This window comes from Coturnix japonica, chromosome 2 (genome assembly GCF_001577835.2).
Source record: "Coturnix japonica isolate 7356 chromosome 2, Coturnix japonica 2.1, whole genome shotgun sequence".
NCBI classification, from domain to species: Eukaryota; Metazoa; Chordata; class Aves; order Galliformes; family Phasianidae; genus Coturnix; species Coturnix japonica.
Window position 1 is genome coordinate 5602738 of NC_029517.1, and position 17734 is coordinate 5620471.

Below are 17734 nucleotides of genomic sequence, written 5' to 3' on the forward strand. Positions count from 1 at the left end.
GGGTTAAAAGCCGCGCGTGCGCCGTGGTGCGCCTCCAGACGGCGGTTGGGTTGTGGGGTGTGAGGGGCTGAGCGGGGCGGGATCACCTCAGTGTGACTGTCCTCCACAGGAAGGAGTTAGTCCTAACCTCAACATGAACCTCTACTAGTGCCATGGGACCATCTTATAGGCTTCATGGAGATCACCCAGCTGCAATGCCCTGCCATGGTTCACAAATGGTACCTCAGCCCCCAGATCAGGCCGCCCAGAGACCCCATCCCACCTGCCCTATAACCCTGTGGGTTACGGGATCTCCTGCCCTACAACCCTGTGGGTTACGGGATCTCCTGCCCTATAACCCTGTGGATTACGGGATCTCCTGCCCTATAACCCTGTGAGTTACAGGATCTCCATGGCTAAGTAACCTGTATCATAGCACTTCTACTTGGGATAAGTCTTAGTGCTTTCCTGCCGTGCTGAGGTTGTGGCTTCCCAGCAGCAGCATTAGCAATAGGGCTTCCCCTTTGCCCCTCCCCAGTGCTAATCCAGCATCTTCATTCCTAGAGTGTTTTACCCTGTGAGCTACAAAGGAGTTCAGAGAACGCTGCAATGAGTGACTGACACCAGTACAACCAATCGTTGGTGAGTTATAATCGTTTTATTATAAACGACATCCCAACAGATGCGGTCAACGAATGCAATGGTCTGGGTTCCAAAACAAAGAGTGCCGGCACAAATAGAGCGTGTATATACACTGAGATCAGGAACAGATGTTGAGGCTGAGAAATGGGAAAGCATCGGCCTTTTGTTGCCTGTGTCTGCGATGAATTTCCTCTAGGAAACGTAACCCAGCAGTTCAATGTTTTTATGGCAATTCAGTGCATACGAACCCATGGACACAGCGCTACTCAAGTTCCAAATGCAAAACACATCTGGCTTGTACATTCAGTTCCTATAAAAGCAATTAGCACTTTAATTACCTGCTCGATCCTCTGGCCAACCAGCACCTACTGGAGGAGCTATTTGAACTGCACCCAATGTTAGCACTGGGTGTGCTCCCATATGTATGGCTGCCCACTGAGGTTAGAAAGTACACTCAGTTCCATCCCACACTTGTCCCTGGCCCCTCATGGATTCGACAAAGATCATCTTTCTCTAATGTCTGCTTAGAAATACTGACAAAAGCATCGTCTGCAGAACATTCTTGTTTTGCATAACGCACGTGATGTGGATCCAAGGGTACTATGAAGCTATTCAGAATGATATTTTCTCCTGTAGGTTACCCTTAGCAAACATTAAATGTGGGAGGTGTGAAGGTTCTGAAGCAAACTGGCTGCTCCTGAGAGCTGGGCACGGACAGCCCCTGTTGTTCAGCAGGATTAAGCACGCATGGTTTCACCTCTGCTTGGACCGAAACCGAATGACTCCAGCTTACCCTGAACTGAGATGAAAGATGGCAAAGCGTGTTCTCTAAGCAGTTTTGGAACTGCTTCAGTCAAAGTCTTCGCCTGCTGGGAGGACAAGAACTCGAGCCTTGGAAAGCAACGTTGGTTCTTTCTGCATTACCCAAACATTCCCAGCGGAGCATTACTCCGTAGGACTGGCGATGAATAGAGACTCAGACTCAACAGTTGCAATTCAGTTGCTAGTAAACAGCAAATACCGTCTGCAAGGCTTACAGACCTCAGATCTTTGAACTGAAAGGAATCCAGAAGTAAAACGACATGAAAGTGTTTTTATCAGCCAAACAATCTGTGTCAGCAAAGGACGATTTGCCAAAGTAATGAGCTCACGGCATCACCAGATAGTGCATAATACCGAGGGGCTGAGCTTCATTAAAAGAATAATGGCAAGCATAGTTCTATGAAGGCTTTTCCTTGTACTTAAACACATCCACAGCAGCAGGTCAATAGCAAACATCGTCACACCTGTGTTAAGAAAGGGAATTTGGGGCAACACTGCTGAGCTCTCAGTTCTATAGATACCATAGATACCACTACATATAGATGTAGTCTGTTCTTCCCTAGCGAGCTACATGAAAGGGAAGCGTCCTAGATGAAAGCTTGAGGTGCTGAGGAAACAGCTGTCCATGGTTCTTCTAGCTCTGTGTCCATAACACACACAGGGCACTTGTAATAATGTTAAAACAAGGGACTCTTTGCACGCTTGTTTGAAAACTGCAAATTCATTCTGGCTTCCTGCATGCTAATTTATGCAGACAGGCACAACGCTGTCTGGATGGAATAGGGCCAAAAGACTTTGCGCTAAATATAATGTGAGGGGAAAAAAAGCATCTATCAGTGGCTCAAACCTAACGTAGGTCTGAAAAATGCTGTTCCTGCGGAGTGAGATGGAGGGCTGCATTTAGGCAATTCCATCCCATACCTTCTAAGGAAGGCTGTAAATCTGGTGCTGGAAGAGCAAGCGGGCTTACAAGAAGTCACACCTGTGCAGCTTGGATGGCGTTTACAGGTAGTGCTGACCATGTGAAATTCCAACCTACCACCAATAATCCCTTTCCACACAGCTCACGGAGCACAATCTCTTGCAGGAAGCGAGATCTGAAGAAAGGGCTTCCACAAACACCAAACGGAAGTTGGAGGGTTTAATTTCTTCCATCTACCATTATAAAAGTCTCATCGTCAAACGTTACAGTACATTTACAGCAGCAAAACCCCAACGGCCTCCCTCACATCCAATACAGAGTTGCATTTGAGTCGTACAGACATCAGTTGACACATCAACACAGTGGGAAGCCTGGTTCTCTGGCACGTCCTTTCCCACACGGTGCCTGCATAGCACAGTACAGAGCAATGCTGGAATCCCCAGTTCACATGGTCTGACCGACAGCCCTATAGCTCCAATGTTGTAAATAAGGAGGAAATCTGCCACTGGTTTGTATAACAATCAACAGTTTATTAATGGATATGGTGAAATTGTAGCTATCCACCAAAGATGTGTAAAAAATTGTCATGAAAGTAAAAATAAATAAAGCTGTTTTTAAAATCAGTCTCGTTTTACATCTCGGTTCAGAATGCGACATTTAACACAAAACTGTCATTAAAGTTTTAAAGAAGTCTACTGATATTCGAATTACAGCTTTTATGACGAGTCTAATGAGAACTGAAACTGATTTGGTTTAGGTTTAAAGACTTTCACATTCAAATACAGTGTCTCATTTAACACAATACTTCCTTTGACAGTGATGGGCAACAGTGATGACATATTGCTGTATTTTGACATAAGGCACTATGATATGAATATGCCATACACTTGCCTTATGTCACATATATCCATTGCTGACCAGTGACTTCTGTCAAATACAGAAATGAAAAAGGTTTCAGGATACAGTGCATTTTAATGAAGGACATCGTGTGAAGTCTTCCAGCAAAATGTTCTGAAGACGTTTTGAAACACAAGCCTACATTGTAACATAAGCTTTTTGTCATGCTGCTTTGTTTTATTTTTTGCGACATCACTGGGGGGGAATAGACTCATCATCCATCACTAAGTCCCAAAACACATCCTCACCCATCCTGCTCTGTTCTATTGCAGTCACTGTTCTCCAGACAAACTTGACCCAGAAACTTTGTTCAAGTTCTCCTACAAACGTTTATACATTCACAGCAGTCATTCACTTTCATTCTCCTTTTGTTTGGCACCTGTTAACAGAAGAGGAGAGCATGTGTGATTTCCTTATGCATACAGCACTTGCCTCATGGAACGGCAATTCTCATTCTGAATGCTGCAACTGTTGTCTGCCCACATTACCCGAACCTTAGGACTGGACAGGATCCATAAAGAGCACACTTCAGTACAGCTGAATGCTCACAGGCTGAGGGAGCCTGGAGGCCGTTACTGCCTCTCATTTCATTGGCAGGGTAATTCTCCAAGTCACTCTGCTGGGAAGTTACTCAAACTGCCTTTCTTTGAAGTACCTCTCCCCCAATACACCACGCTGAAAGCCTGTCCTTCTAGCTCCGGAAGCCAAGTTTAATCATCATAGTGCTCTTAAAAAGCAAAGTTTCCCATTAGATCAATGGGATAAAGCAGCTCATAGAAGGATCCCGTGAGAGGGAGCGCTGCCACATGCTAAACACCAGAAGCACATGACCCAGAGTGCAGGAGTGGGAACTCCCCTTGTAACTCCCCTGAATGTTCAGCTCTGTCTCCTTAACCTGGTACTTTGAAGGCAAAACTGTGATCTTAAGACATTTCCTGTCTTAATCACAAAGCCAGAGGACTGACCCGACCAAGTTTAGTGATAGGTCAGAGACTTCTACTGGAATAATTCACTCTGGGGTGATGTCTGACACAGCAAATAGTAACAAAAGACTGACAGTTAAGCACTTTGTTGGCTTTTACCTGCAGAGAAGTGAAACACTTATTTGGAGAGTATAATCAAACTATCATAAATTTAAGGTCAGCAGTGTATTATTGTTATCATACCCGCTAAGACCAGCAAGCTGTAAGCACTACTGAATGACTTATGGCAACATCCATACCTGCTGGTGTGAGTACCAAAGCCTGTAGAATGTCAGAAAGGGAGATGATACCCACAATGCTATCTGCTTCATTCACTACCACCAAACGATGAACCTGTGAGGAGGGAAAAACAGTTTTGAGAGAGTGGAATAAGAGCTAAAGGCACACGGAGGTCTGATGGCAATAAAATCATATTTGAAATGGCAGACAAGCCAAGATCTATGTCTTAAAAGCCTTGCAGAATGGGAGAGTGCCCCTCAGCACTGCAACCCAGCTCAAGCTGGGAGCTGTGCAACCAAAGGGCTGTAGCTGAGCCAACTCAAAGAGGTCATCCTTGGATGGATGCCTAACGAAAGTTGAGAGCTCGGTACTGATTTACTTCTTACCTAAATGAATTTGGACTTCAAGTCTAACTAATCAAACGTAACTGTGAAGGAAGTGAAAAAAACCTTCTCATCCTTTCACAGAAGCGACAGCAAGAAAAGCTGCAGTGTCTCGACTTAATACAGATGGGAATTTATTGCGGAGGTCAACCGCTTCACTGCCGGTCAGATAAAGCAAAAAAGAGGATCTCGAATGTTATTGGCAGAGTCACACTCAGCTGACACTGTGAGGAAACAAAAAGAGTGGGACAGTGGGAGAATATGCTTTGCATTTTCTTTCTGACAGGGCTATGTGTGTATGCACACACTCTTCCTTCTCACAGTGTAATGAATTCAAGGATAATGGACAATGTAGTTGTTTCACATCCAGTGAGATCAAGCATTTGTCTGGCAGCTAAAAATAGCACCAATTACTGCCTCCCCTGTGGCTCTGACTGACTCATTTTTGCATAGCCTTACTATGTTTAGACTGAGCCAAAGGGTAGGAGTTGTTCTGAAAACCCAAACGCCTAAAGCTTCTGAAGATATTAATAAGATCGGCCACGTTTGGAATCTGTGCATCAGCAGTGCTGAAATCTCTGAGTTTCAGGAAGAAGCTCGAGCTGATGCAGGAAGCTGCACGTCAGAATCACCCCATGGAAGTTCTGAGGGGGTTTTTCACAACATGGGAATTCTACTCATAGTAACCACATGTACAGTTATGGCCCCAAGGGTGAAAAAAAAACAGTGTAAAATTGAAGTCATTCACATCCATGTGCAAGAAGGTCCCAGTACAAAAATCATAGGATAAACCACAGAAAAAGAACAGGGAAAAAAAAGCATCGAGTCATTGACAAGTGATAGAACTAGAGGGAATGGATTTAAGCTGCGCCAGGGGAGATTCAGGCTGGACATTGGGAAGTATTGCTTCTCGGAAAAGGTAATCAGGCATTGGGATGCACTGCCCAGGGAGGTGGTGGAGTCACCGACCATGGGAGTGTTCAAGAAACGTTTGGATGTTGTGTTGAGGAATATGGTTTAGCTGGGAAGTATCGGGAATGGTTGGACTAGATGATCTTCTAGGTCTTTTCCAACCTTGATAATTCTGTGATTGACAGGACAATTACAATTTACAGGGAAGGGAAATAAAAAAGGGGGCAAACTCACCTCAGCCTTCACTATCCTATCAACAATGGTCTCCAGTGTTTCCAGCATACTACACTTTACAACACCTTCAAAATACTGAGAGCGGTGCTGTAGGGCCTGTGTCACCGTGATATCTAGGTTATTATAGGTTTTTTCAGCAGCAAGGTTCTGAAAAACAAGGCACACAGCTCACTACTTAAAGTACCCAACAAAGCAAATAGTTTGGCATCAAGTAGACACACATTTCAGACGTAAACCAAGTCTGTTCCAAGTCGCATATTAAACAAAGCAGATGCTCTTCAGTTGTAGTTTTTGGGAGCAGTCAAGCATGCAACTGCATTAGACACCATACTAAAGACTGGATTCATTGATAATAATGTTTTGTAATTATACATCAAGCCATGAAAGTCTTCCTACTTCATTCTCTAGTATTTGGCTTGATGTCACCCATCCTGCTTCTGCCACAAGGAAAAAGGGAAGATGATGTTCTATAGATTTCAGGAAATACAGAATATACTCGAAGAATAAACCATTTGTGTTGTTTTTCAAAGGCCAGGTGAGGACATTGACTGCTCTGAACACCACCCATTGAGTAGATCCTGCTATAGAGATTCAAGCAGAAAACAAAGGGTAGGTGTCTTCAACCTTTCCTATCTGCAGGCTCGAACTCCCTCTCCTGGTCTGTGCTGGAACTACCACTCAATGTACATTTTTACATCTGTTTTATTAAGTACAATCCAAATAACAAAATCAGCCCGTTAGCAAATTAATTTCTAATTGCTCACTACATTAAAAAAAAAAAACCACTTAATAGAATTTAAAAGGTGTACTTACTATTACATCAAATTTGGAATAAATATCTACAACTTTTCCTAGAAAGAAAAATAGGTATTAATAAATCGCTTCCAATAGAAAGTTAGTTTTCTTGTGCCCTGTTTTCATGTGTTATAATGACACAGAGAGAGGCTAAGAAGGAAAGCAGGAAAACAAACCAAACCAAAACCCACCACCCATGATGAATCCTTCCAGGTCCATCAGCATATATCTTACATAATCATTCTATATCTACATATATACATAGATTATACATACACACATACAATATTATACATACTATATATAAACACATAAAATAAATCCAGGCTTCAACAGCATTTATCTTACCACACTTGTGCACAGCAGAATCAACACACACCTGACTCATCCACAACAGGTAACGCTGATATCCTCCTCTCTACAAATATATTCAAGGCTTTAATGATAGGAGTGTCTGGATGTATGAAGGCAATGTTGTGGTAGGTTCCTATTCCAAGTTCATCCAGATTCTTCTTCATAAAGGCAGGCTTTGGCATCTCTGACATCTAGGAAAGGCAGATGGATATGTTTACACAACGCAGTTTCCTGCATGATACACTACTGTTACCAGGTTTTTTATATGTAATCAGGAAATAAATATCCATCCATCCATCTAGAGACCCCAAACAGTAGTTACAGATCATTACAATAATCTATTATTAGATTTACATAAAGCCAAAACACGCCTAGATCCAGAAACATTAATGCTGTTCCAACAAGTTTTAAGTTACGACTCCACATCTTGGCTATTTTGCTTGTCAGTTTATTTCTGTAGTGACCCATCACTAAAATCTTTCGATCCTAAGCTATGGCATTCCCAGTTAATCTGAAAAAAGAAGGCATCAAAGATGTGGGGTGCTGCATGCTCATTTTGACATCCCTCTGCTTTGCTTGGCCTCCTGTCCACTCCTGTGACCAACACACAGCACAGCAAGTTGAGTTAAGCTTGGTTCTAGGAGATGAGTCATTATTCTGCTTCTGTAATCAAACAAGCTCCCGAAGCTGAGATCATCCAGAATATGACACCAAAATACTCAAAAAGCCCTGACGTATCCCTGGTGTTTTTGTTTGGAGAGGTCTACCTGGGTTCGGGGTGGGCAGAAGACAAAAAAAAAACAGTTAAAGCAAAGCAGAACTTCAAGTACTTACAAAAAGCTGGAGGAACTTGAGGATTCTTTTATGGGTAAGTATATAAAGTGCATTTCCACTGACGGGATCTATAACTGGCAATCTGTGGATTTTGTTTTTGATCAATGAATATACAGCATCAAAAAGGCTGAGGAGAAAAGCATTTGTTTTTAATGAATGGTAGCCAGGGAAGAATAACATCAAGTACAGGTTTACAAACCCATAGCAAGGATGCAGTTAATAGCATCACCTTTAAATGTTACACAAGTTAAAGCATTTCAAATGATCTTTTCTACATGCATGAACTGATTGTTCTTATAGGGTATTCCATGCAAGTAGTTCCATTCAGACACATTCCTTATGACTAAACTGAACAACCTGTTCATGTCTTCACAGTGGCGATTCTACTGAGGATATTACGTGCAATTAGTTTGAGATAATCACTACAGTTCCCTCCCCAGCTTACTTTAAATGGCATAAGTCTATTCCAGAGACTAAAAGCAAGAACCAGAAGTTCATTTACAATAGAAGCTGTTTGTACAAGAGAAGACTTAAAATTCAGTGTTGAAATGGAGTTAGTTTCTTTCAAGTTAAACAGAATGAAAAGGAAAATCCTACCTTGCATCTGGGGAGATGTTCACTAAAGGTTTAAACGTCTCTTGTAAATAAAGTTCTGTGCATAGAAAAACAAACTATTACCATTTTCTATGGGAAAGCATCAGCAGTTTTGTAAAAGCACTTCATGAATTTCTCAGCACAAAATTAAATGAACAGGGAAGACAATCATACATAACAACTTCAGATAATCTACCACTAATGTGCATCTATGTTGACATCAGAGTGAAGTTGAACTTCTAACAGCATTGAGCTGATGACCACCAGGGGTCACTGCAACCACAGCAAATCATTTGCCAATTTCCCCTTTTCTGAGCGGGTTGGTTTGCGCTCAGATATATCTGTGTTATAACTGGCTGCTCGACTCTCAGTTCACTCCATACCTACAGCCACCTATTCATTTTGCATCCCGGTTCAGTTACATTCCCACTCCAGGTACAACGCCCTGGTGTAGTTCCATTTCTTTTTAAGCAAAACCGAGATGCTACTGAACAGGGGAAAGTAGTAAAGGAATATATAGCATCATCACTCTAGTTCGTGTATTGTTTCAGGTAGAAAAAGATAAGCACCAGGAAGAAGCAGACAAACTTTTATTATTCCTGCTTTTATTTAAAAGTATGTGGAGAAAAATATGTTATGATTAATTAAAAATCCACTGTACTTAACAGTAGTAGTAGACTTTATCAACTGAGCAGTAAATGATCTTACCCCTCCAGGTTTCTATCTTGTGCTCCTCCAATTCATAGATCTGAACCTACAACAGACAGATGGAAAATATTAATTTCAAACCCCAAATCATTAACAATATTATTAATCTCTGAATGAACAGGCATGATGACTTAACTTTGAGAAGCCTGATATCATGGAATGGCCTGGGTTGAAAAGGACCACAATGATCACCTAGTTTTAACCCCCTGCCACGTGCAGGGTTGCCAACCACCAGACCAGGCTGCCCAGAGCCACATCCACATATCTCAGAAGCCTGTTTCATCCAACTGTTGATTCTCTATCCAGTAAAACACATTAGGCATGTTTTAATTCAAAGTGAGGAATTGGCATCGACAGGAACAAGAAAGGGATGTAAATGTTTGTATGAACATGTAAGCAAGAGAATCTCATCAACCGACTGCCAATGGGAATTTTTAAATTACAGTTAATTGAAGCCAAGCGATCTCCAACCGATTGTGTAACTCAGCCACGCAACTAAAACCTTTGTGCACGTTTAACCAGTTTAACTCATTCATTCTAAAGCACCGCTTCGAAATGCGAGTAACCTCTCACTCCCCCCAAGGCTCCATAAGCCAGCTTTGTGCTCAGCTCCACATATTCCTTCAGGAATAACTGTGTCAGTTATGAGACTACGCTGATTTACTTCTAAAGGTATAAATTAACAAAAACACATGAGCCACTGTGCAGATACAGATTTGACTTTTAAATACAACTAACTCTTTCTTACAATTTTAAGCACTTTCCAGCCCTGAATACAATATCGTTTGATACTGTCCATTTACATGGAGTTCTGATTAATATTAATTCATGTGCATTGAAACAATCTGGACAAAAACACACACAGTGATCAATAATCAAGTATTTCACCTCCATACATTTCTACTATGCCTAGTTTTTAATGAATAGGTTATTGCAGGTCCTTCACACCAAGAGCACAGAACAAGAGCTGCAGTACCAAACAGAGCTTGGTACCCAAACCCAAGGCTCTCATGGTGAAGCACCATAGAAAACATAATTAATGGTAGTGCTCATTATGGAAATTCCTCATGTTTATACACGTGTAAGACAAGCAGACAATTATTTTACCTGCCCAAACTCATAGGACCTTAATGGCTACAGCCAGGAATGGAAGTATCCACATACCATTCTACTACCTCCCAGAAAACTCCATGTGTACTCATGACATGTCTAAGCTTCCAGACACAATAATTACAACCCACCCTTCAAGCGGTCTGACACTTCACTTTCTGTACTGTATGACAACTGATAGAGGCTTAACATCATACTCACCATTGGAGACTTATAGTATCTATGCAGTATGTTAATGAAATCTGTAATTGTTAACATTCCTACAAAAAAGCGATACAGAAAGAAAGTGCTTCAGACATACACTTAACATACAGAACTTCAGTTATTTTCTCCATTTAAAGTCATGCTCTATAATGTAATTAATAATAAATCTGTGCAACATGCTCCCTATTTGCTACATATGTAAATGTTCACATTGATACAACACTTCACAATAAAAAATATACAACTGTGAATTAATATTCAGAGCCACAACCCATGTGCTTCTCTTCTTTCAGTCTCACAAAAGAAAATCTATTTCTTCCCCAGTGGGATATAATATCCGTGGCATTCCAAGTTAGTTCTGGTACTCAGTGATTTCACAGTGCACCTTACTGAGAACAAGCAGAAAACCACATGCATATTGGTATTATACTTTTCTTTACACAGTTCCTGTTTTCATATTTCTTTTCTTTGTGACTGTTTAAGTGCACAGGGAAAGGCAGACACTAGGTGACAAACTTTAGAAGCTTAAGACCTCAAAGAGACACTGTGATAGTCAAAGAATAGCAAAACTATGTAAGCTAACAACATTTTGTGCCTCACAACAGAAAACAAAAAACCCACCAGCATCTCTTAGGATGTCAGACCATTCTAAACCCAGACCACCTCCTGCAGCATGCTGAAAACTCAAATACAACTCAACTATGTTACAACAACTTACCTACAAAACTCTGTTTTTTACTCTCCCACAGCGGAGCTGCTCTCACACCATTTGCCACCAAGGCGAAAAAGGCCTTCTTTACCTGCAAAGAGAATGAGCAGCTACATAAATCTTTGCTCTTAATTTAGCACACCAGACAGCAGCAGGAGGGTTTCCACAGTTACTAGGAAAAAACACAGTTTGAAGAGGTAGCTGCTATTCAGAACAGAACAAAAACCACATGCACTGCCAAACAAAGACCTTAAAGCCTTTTACTTCCATAAAAGGCTTAAAAAACTCAGCAAAACCAGATCTGATTCGTCCTGTTATGTGAATGTGCCACATGAGAACCTCTGATGAAGGAGCATCTCTATATCCACGGCATCGCTCTTTGGTCCAAAGACCACAGAAGTACCAATTGCAATTGCTTGATGACTGCAAGCTGAACAGACAGCATTTACACACTGATACTTTCAGATTGTGGTTAAATAGAAAGATGCCAGAGGTATTAAGGCACCCTAATGACACAGGGAGGAGCTGAGTGTAACAAGCATTAGGATATGCACCATGGGAGCACGCTAACTCAACAGGAATACTGAAACCACATTGAAACCCTCCAGGCAGATGCACCAAGTGCTCCCACACGGCACAGCTAAAGCTAACAGCAGGATTTGGGGAGCACGTAGGAGACAGAAGTGAGGTCACAGACTGACTCCAGCTTGGGGCAAAGTAAGTTGGTTCTAATGGGTCTTCATTAAAAAGAAAGGAAAAAAAAGAATACTCAGAGTGCCCAAAACTAAGAAACTTCAGCTTTTGTATCTTCCCCTAAGAACAGCCATCACACACTGTAAGAGGTCACTGGCAACTCAGATCCCGAGTCTTCCATAAGAGTCAGAGAACAGCACTGAGGTTAAGATGCTTCAGTCAATCTCCAAATTGATGATACTACTCCTCTTTCTCAGAGGAAACAGCACATCTCAGCATTGTGGTCTCAGTGCCAATGTTAACTTGAAAGAGGTGGAAGATAAGAGAAGAAACACAGCAACTCCAAATCTGTCACTGTGAAGCATGGGAATGACAGGAAAGATTAGCAGCATGAGCAGCATTAAGAGACCTTCCAGGACCCTGTGGTATGGCTGTTATCCAACGTGATAAATGCTGGTTGTGCTATAGAAGGGTTGGCTGAAACTAAAGTCAAGGAGAGACCCAAGAATGAAAACACTGTCCCCTTGCAGCCCCATAGTGGAACAGGAGACCTGGGGGAGCAGCCCCCCATGGGGCTCTGTGCTGGAGCAGTGACTGAAGGATGGGCTCTGTGGTATGCAGCCATGTTGGAGCAGTGCTTGAAGAGCTGCAGCCTGTGGGAAGCCCACACAGGATCAGTTTGGGAAGGACAGCATCCCATGGGAGGGATCCACATGGAGCAGGGGCAGAGAGTGACCATGGAGGAGCAGATAAGACAAAGCATTAAAAGACTGACCACAGCCCTCATTCCCCTGGTTTGCTTCTAGTTCTCACTGCTCTGGCCTGTTATCAATAGGCAATACACTACACTCATCTCCCTCATGCAGTCTGTTTTGCCTGTGACAGCAACTGACGAACAATCTCCCTGTCCTTATCTCAACCCACAAGCATTTCTCCATTGTATTTTCTTCCCCTGTGCTCAAGGAGGGGGAGTGAGAGAGTAGCACAGCAGTGCAGAGCTGACTATTAGCATCAGGCTTCCATAGCTCCTCAAAGAAAGGAAAAAGAATTCCATGTTTGAGTGATAGAAAGCATTTATATGTTCACAATGGGAAGTGCAGAGTGATTGACACCCTCTGCTCTGCCTTCCAGTGTTTATAGGGAACTCAGAAACAGGACAGGGGACCAACCTATCTGATAGTGATAGGACAAGGGGGAACAGCTCAAGAACAGGCTGGATGGAGCCCTTGGCAGCCTGGCCTGGTGGCTGTCACCCCTGTTTCAGCAGTGTGGAATGAGATGATCATTAGGGTCCCTTCCAACCCAAGCTATACAGGAGAGAAGGCTTCAACAAGACCTTATAGCAGCCTTCCAATACCTAAAGGGCCTACAGAAAAGCTGCAGAGGGACTCTGTCATTGTGTATAATAACAGGACAAAGGGTAACAGCTTTAAACTAGAAAGAACTATAGAAGTTATAATCTCCAAGTGATTTATTTCTATAGCACGAACATTTTCATAAGCTAAGCTGGCAAAAAGGATTTTAGAATTCATCTCAGAGCCCACAGCCATCCATCACCTTGACAATCCAAGAGCACAGTAAATATCTCTTTATTCACACCCAGGTGGCAATGACGTTTAAAACACCTTTGAGGATGAAGTAGTTCTCCCCAAACTCCATCTGAAACAAAGACATTTCAGGGAGGTGAATCCTGGGAATCTCATCATTAGGTCTCCAAGCAGTCAGATGGAAGCTGAGAAAAGCATATCCTAGTTTATAATCTAGGAGCGACACCCACTGTCAGTAAACAGTCCATTTGCACAGAAACACATACATTTGGAGGGGTTTATTAACTGTTTTGTCTTAATGTTTCTCAAAAAGTGATGAGCGAAACATTGTGAAGGATATTAAACAACACGAAATTCCAAGTTTTCTTCAAATTAAGTTGTAATTGTCCAGCTCACTTCATTAAGTTACACAAAAATACTCTGTTAAGGAGCTGTTTTCCCAAGTCAGAGCCCTCTTTCATAACACAGATACAGTCCAGTACTTATGAACTGGCTTACTGGGAGTCTTCACCGGGCATGGAATAGAAACACTCTTAGTAGATGTACTAAGGGTCAGTGAGAGCTTACTAAAATGCAGGAGCTGATGGAGTAACACCCTTTATTAGATGATTCAACATAAAACTCCTAGGAAAGACACCTAGAGTCTTATTCTCAAGTTACAGGATGCAAGTACATGTTCTACATTTCCATCCAATTATTCTGCCAACACAGATTTCTTCCCCCATCCCACACATGCATCAAGAAGGTCCAATCCAACCATAGACACCAAACCAAGGCCTTTACTGACACTGGATATCAGGATGCCCATAGTGTAACCAGCTATTAAAGGCTGTCTTCCCTCTAACATTACACGATCCCATCAAGACTTGAGACAGACGATGGTCCATGATTAGTCAACTCCACTGTTCCACCTTAGTGAGATACATACACTGCAGATACTTACTTCCATGCTATTTGAGGGGAGACTGAGCTTTCTTGTTTGTAGTATGTGTATGGGAACCATTAGGTCGTGGCCTAAACCAGAAGAAGGAACACACATGTGCAACCAGAAGGGGCCAACCCTGGGGTCATCCCTCCCTAACCTGATTTAAGAACTATCAGCCACAAGGGGAGGATCTCTACTCAGAGATCACCTCCTTTGGAGTGTTTTGTGCTTTGGGAAGGGGGAAGTGATCCCTTCTTTATTACTGGATTGTGATCTCTCCCTTTCTTGGGTGATCTGAAACTGGTCTAAAGCATCTGCTATCACCTGTCTATACAGTATGTAATAACTGAAAACCATAGATCTGCTTTCTAAGAAAGCAACCACTTCAAGCTAGAATTTCTGTTACTACATGCCGTGATGAAGTGGGCTAGGAGTCAGAAAGAAAGTAAGCCTCACAAGCAGAACCACTGGGCCAACTGCATTGGAAAGGGCACAGAAATTCTGTCACAGATTAAGAACTTGTCACTTCTGGCAGGAATGGTGCTGGGAGAGTAAGAACAATGCATGACTTTCACTGAGCAAAACACAAGCGTTCCAGCTACACCCTGCCTTGACTAAGACATTTCCATTTAATTGGTACATAGGAACTCGCACTATCTTTCCCCAGGATCAAGGAGTGAATGCCTCCTATTGGTCCTGAGAGCTGCAGGAATCGAGCTCTGATGCTGTAACTCTAGAGTATTCCTCCTGGAAGCCTGCTCTGTCTCATTACCTTGGAGAGAGTCAAGAATGACCTGAAGGAAACAAGAATAATAAACCCTATTTACTTGAAGTCAGCACAAGGAAGAGAAATACAAATCCCCTTCTACTCTTCTGATGTGGAATCCCTTGTATGCTCAGCAGAAGTTAGATTTACTTCAAGCTTGTTAAAGCAAAGAAGTTTCTAGAAGATTATTCCACATATTTTTCTAGTTATGCAGAAGAAAAATAAGTACTTGAGCTCTTCCAGGTAAATGATAATTACCAACAAAAGCCTATTTTAGTGACAAGGTCTATTAGCAATGCCAATAATTTAACCTTTGCTTAATAATGTGATCAAGTCAACCAATCGTGCAGATTTCTTCAATACAGAAGAAAGGCAAAGAGTCTCTATGATTCTGAAGCCTTATCTTGATGTTTCAATAGAAAAGTAATTTTTATTAGTACATGAAATAATAATAATACATGAATTTAAGCATCGTTATATGCACCTGCTGTCAGTTAATACCATCAAATATAAAGCACATGCAGATCTGGATGACACTAGTGCCCCAGAACATTGCCACATTAAATGCATTAAGACACAGATACCCAAATACTGTGCTGAAAACACATGCAGGCAACCAGCCAGTCCTGCAGGCAGGAGAGAACTGTAGCATGGAGGCACAGCTCAATACATTTGAGGAGCAAACGTTTACAGGCTACAACTGCAGAGAAAAGCCTAAAAGAACAGCTCACAGTCAGTCAATAACGTGCACTGTGCCATTAGCACTTCCCCAGCTACAGTCACCATTTCTCAGGGTTAGTACAGGCTATGGGTCACTTCAGGTAGGCAGACTACATGCAGATATTCAAGTTTAGGAAGGAACATAAACTGCTGTACTGGGGCTAACAGAGCTGTGCCAGCTGGCCTCAGGCTGGTTAGCAGACCACAGCTCTGTCTACTGCTTATTTAACATATCTACTGTTCAACTTTGCAGCACGTGGCATGTTCTCCTGGTGAAGCATGCCTAACTCAAGTGTACAAGCTATCACTGCTTTCACAACAGTGTAAGAAAGGTGCCAGTGGCACAGGCTCACTCCTGATGAGACCAGAGTGGTGTGCTAGGAGAAATGAGATGTGTGGTAGCTGCTGGAATCAAAAGGCCTCCCCAGGCTTTCTGATCAATAACAGCACTGAGGAGACTGTGCTAAGGTCCTAATTAGCTACTAATAGTGCTATTTAAGGCCTCCCGTCAGCTTTGCTCTTTATCATATCCTTTTATTCAAGGATAAAGGAAGATTCCTTACAAATCTTCATATTAAACCCCTCCAAAAATACCGAGACTTAACACTTACCAGTGATGCTGCTTCACCAGTATTGCTTATGTCACGTGACATAACATCTCATTTTCCCTACACTTAACAACAGTTTTGAAATACCTTCTCTATTATCTCAGTTTTTGCAGGGTAAATGTGTGCTGTGATTTCTGCCCAGTAGAGGGAGACAGGGTACTGCAGTCAGATATGAACCCAATGAGTCTTCCGAAGGATCGCATCAGAAAACAACGCAGCTCTACTCTTCCCATTCTTCCATCAATTGCTGGTAGGTTACTTTTCTGCCTCATTTAGTGTAAGCCTTTACCATGTACCGCTTAAGACTTCTCACTGTTAAAAATGTGAGAACTTTATGGCACCTGGCTTTTTCTGTTTGATCTTAAATTAGGAGAAAAGCTCACCTGGGTGGCAGTGAAACATCCAGGGATGAAGAAGACGTATCTACAAGATCACCTCCCTTTGACAAGATTCATGGACATGGGGGAAACTGATTTTCTATTACTGAGAATGACCCCACAGTCATAGGTCCTTTGTTCTGTGCCAGCTGCGATCTACATCGGTCAGTAAGGAACCCAAATAAAACAGGGGTTTGGTAGAAAGTAGGTAAAACATTTTTCATTGAGTTACCTATTTTCCTACAGGATTGACATTCAGAAGGTTCATTCACCAGAACCATTTCTCTAAACATTACCTCACATTGGCTCACTAAATGGAGATTAAACCACTTCTTTACATTAACAGCATTACTCAACACAGCAGCAGTGAGAATGGTTGGCGTCTAAAAACATATCCTGCAGTTCATTAGGAAATTCAGGGAACCCAAAAGGAATGAGTGACTCAGCCTGCTGGCTTCCAGGACCAACTGGCTTTTGTAATAAGGAGGAAAAGTTCATCTTTCTAACTGCAACAATGATGGGGCTCAAGCCTTTGGCCCAGGTGCCCACTGAGAACTCAATGTGAGCAACGTTCTCAAATATCACATTATTTTTTGTTGTGCAAGTAGGCTTACCATCTTTTAGACCATGGCACTAAGGATCTTGCACTACATGTTATTGTCTGATATGGAAGATGGTTCCAGGAACATTTTGAGATTAAGGATCTATTAAATGTCCTTCTGACAGTGGAAGATTGTAGCCTGAGGAGTACATCCCAGGCCATGACTATTTAATGTGTTTATTTAAGCCACAGCTGG

At 42.2% G+C, this 17734-nt stretch overlaps 1 protein-coding gene and 1 long non-coding RNA gene across 5 annotated transcripts in view; one reads left to right on the forward strand and one right to left on the reverse strand.

The window, feature by feature from the left end:
• The first annotated feature begins 20 nt into the window (after positions 1–20).
• Positions 21–2988, forward strand: LOC107308767. Its single transcript, XR_001552905.2, has 3 exons — positions 21–218; positions 544–621; positions 1258–2988. It is a non-coding gene; the product is annotated as an uncharacterized LOC107308767 (long non-coding RNA).
• Positions 2872–17734, reverse strand: part of PRKAG2 (protein kinase AMP-activated non-catalytic subunit gamma 2) — a 154288-nt gene continuing 139425 nt past the window's right edge. For all 4 annotated transcript variants that reach the window (XM_015852865.2, XM_015852864.2, XM_015852866.2 and 1 more), the window contains 10 exons: positions 11311–11392; positions 10590–10648; positions 9279–9324; positions 8574–8628; positions 7977–8103; positions 7168–7333; positions 6807–6844; positions 5994–6140; positions 4485–4578; positions 2872–3641 (listed from right to left, as the gene is read on the reverse strand). In XM_015852865.2, coding sequence (XP_015708351.1) covers positions 3610–3641; positions 4485–4578; positions 5994–6140; positions 6807–6844; positions 7168–7333; positions 7977–8103; positions 8574–8628; positions 9279–9324; positions 10590–10648; positions 11311–11392 — 846 coding nt within the window. In that variant the 3' untranslated portion in view covers positions 2872–3609. The remainder of the gene's footprint in view (positions 3642–4484; positions 4579–5993; positions 6141–6806; positions 6845–7167; positions 7334–7976; positions 8104–8573; positions 8629–9278; positions 9325–10589; positions 10649–11310; positions 11393–17734) is intronic.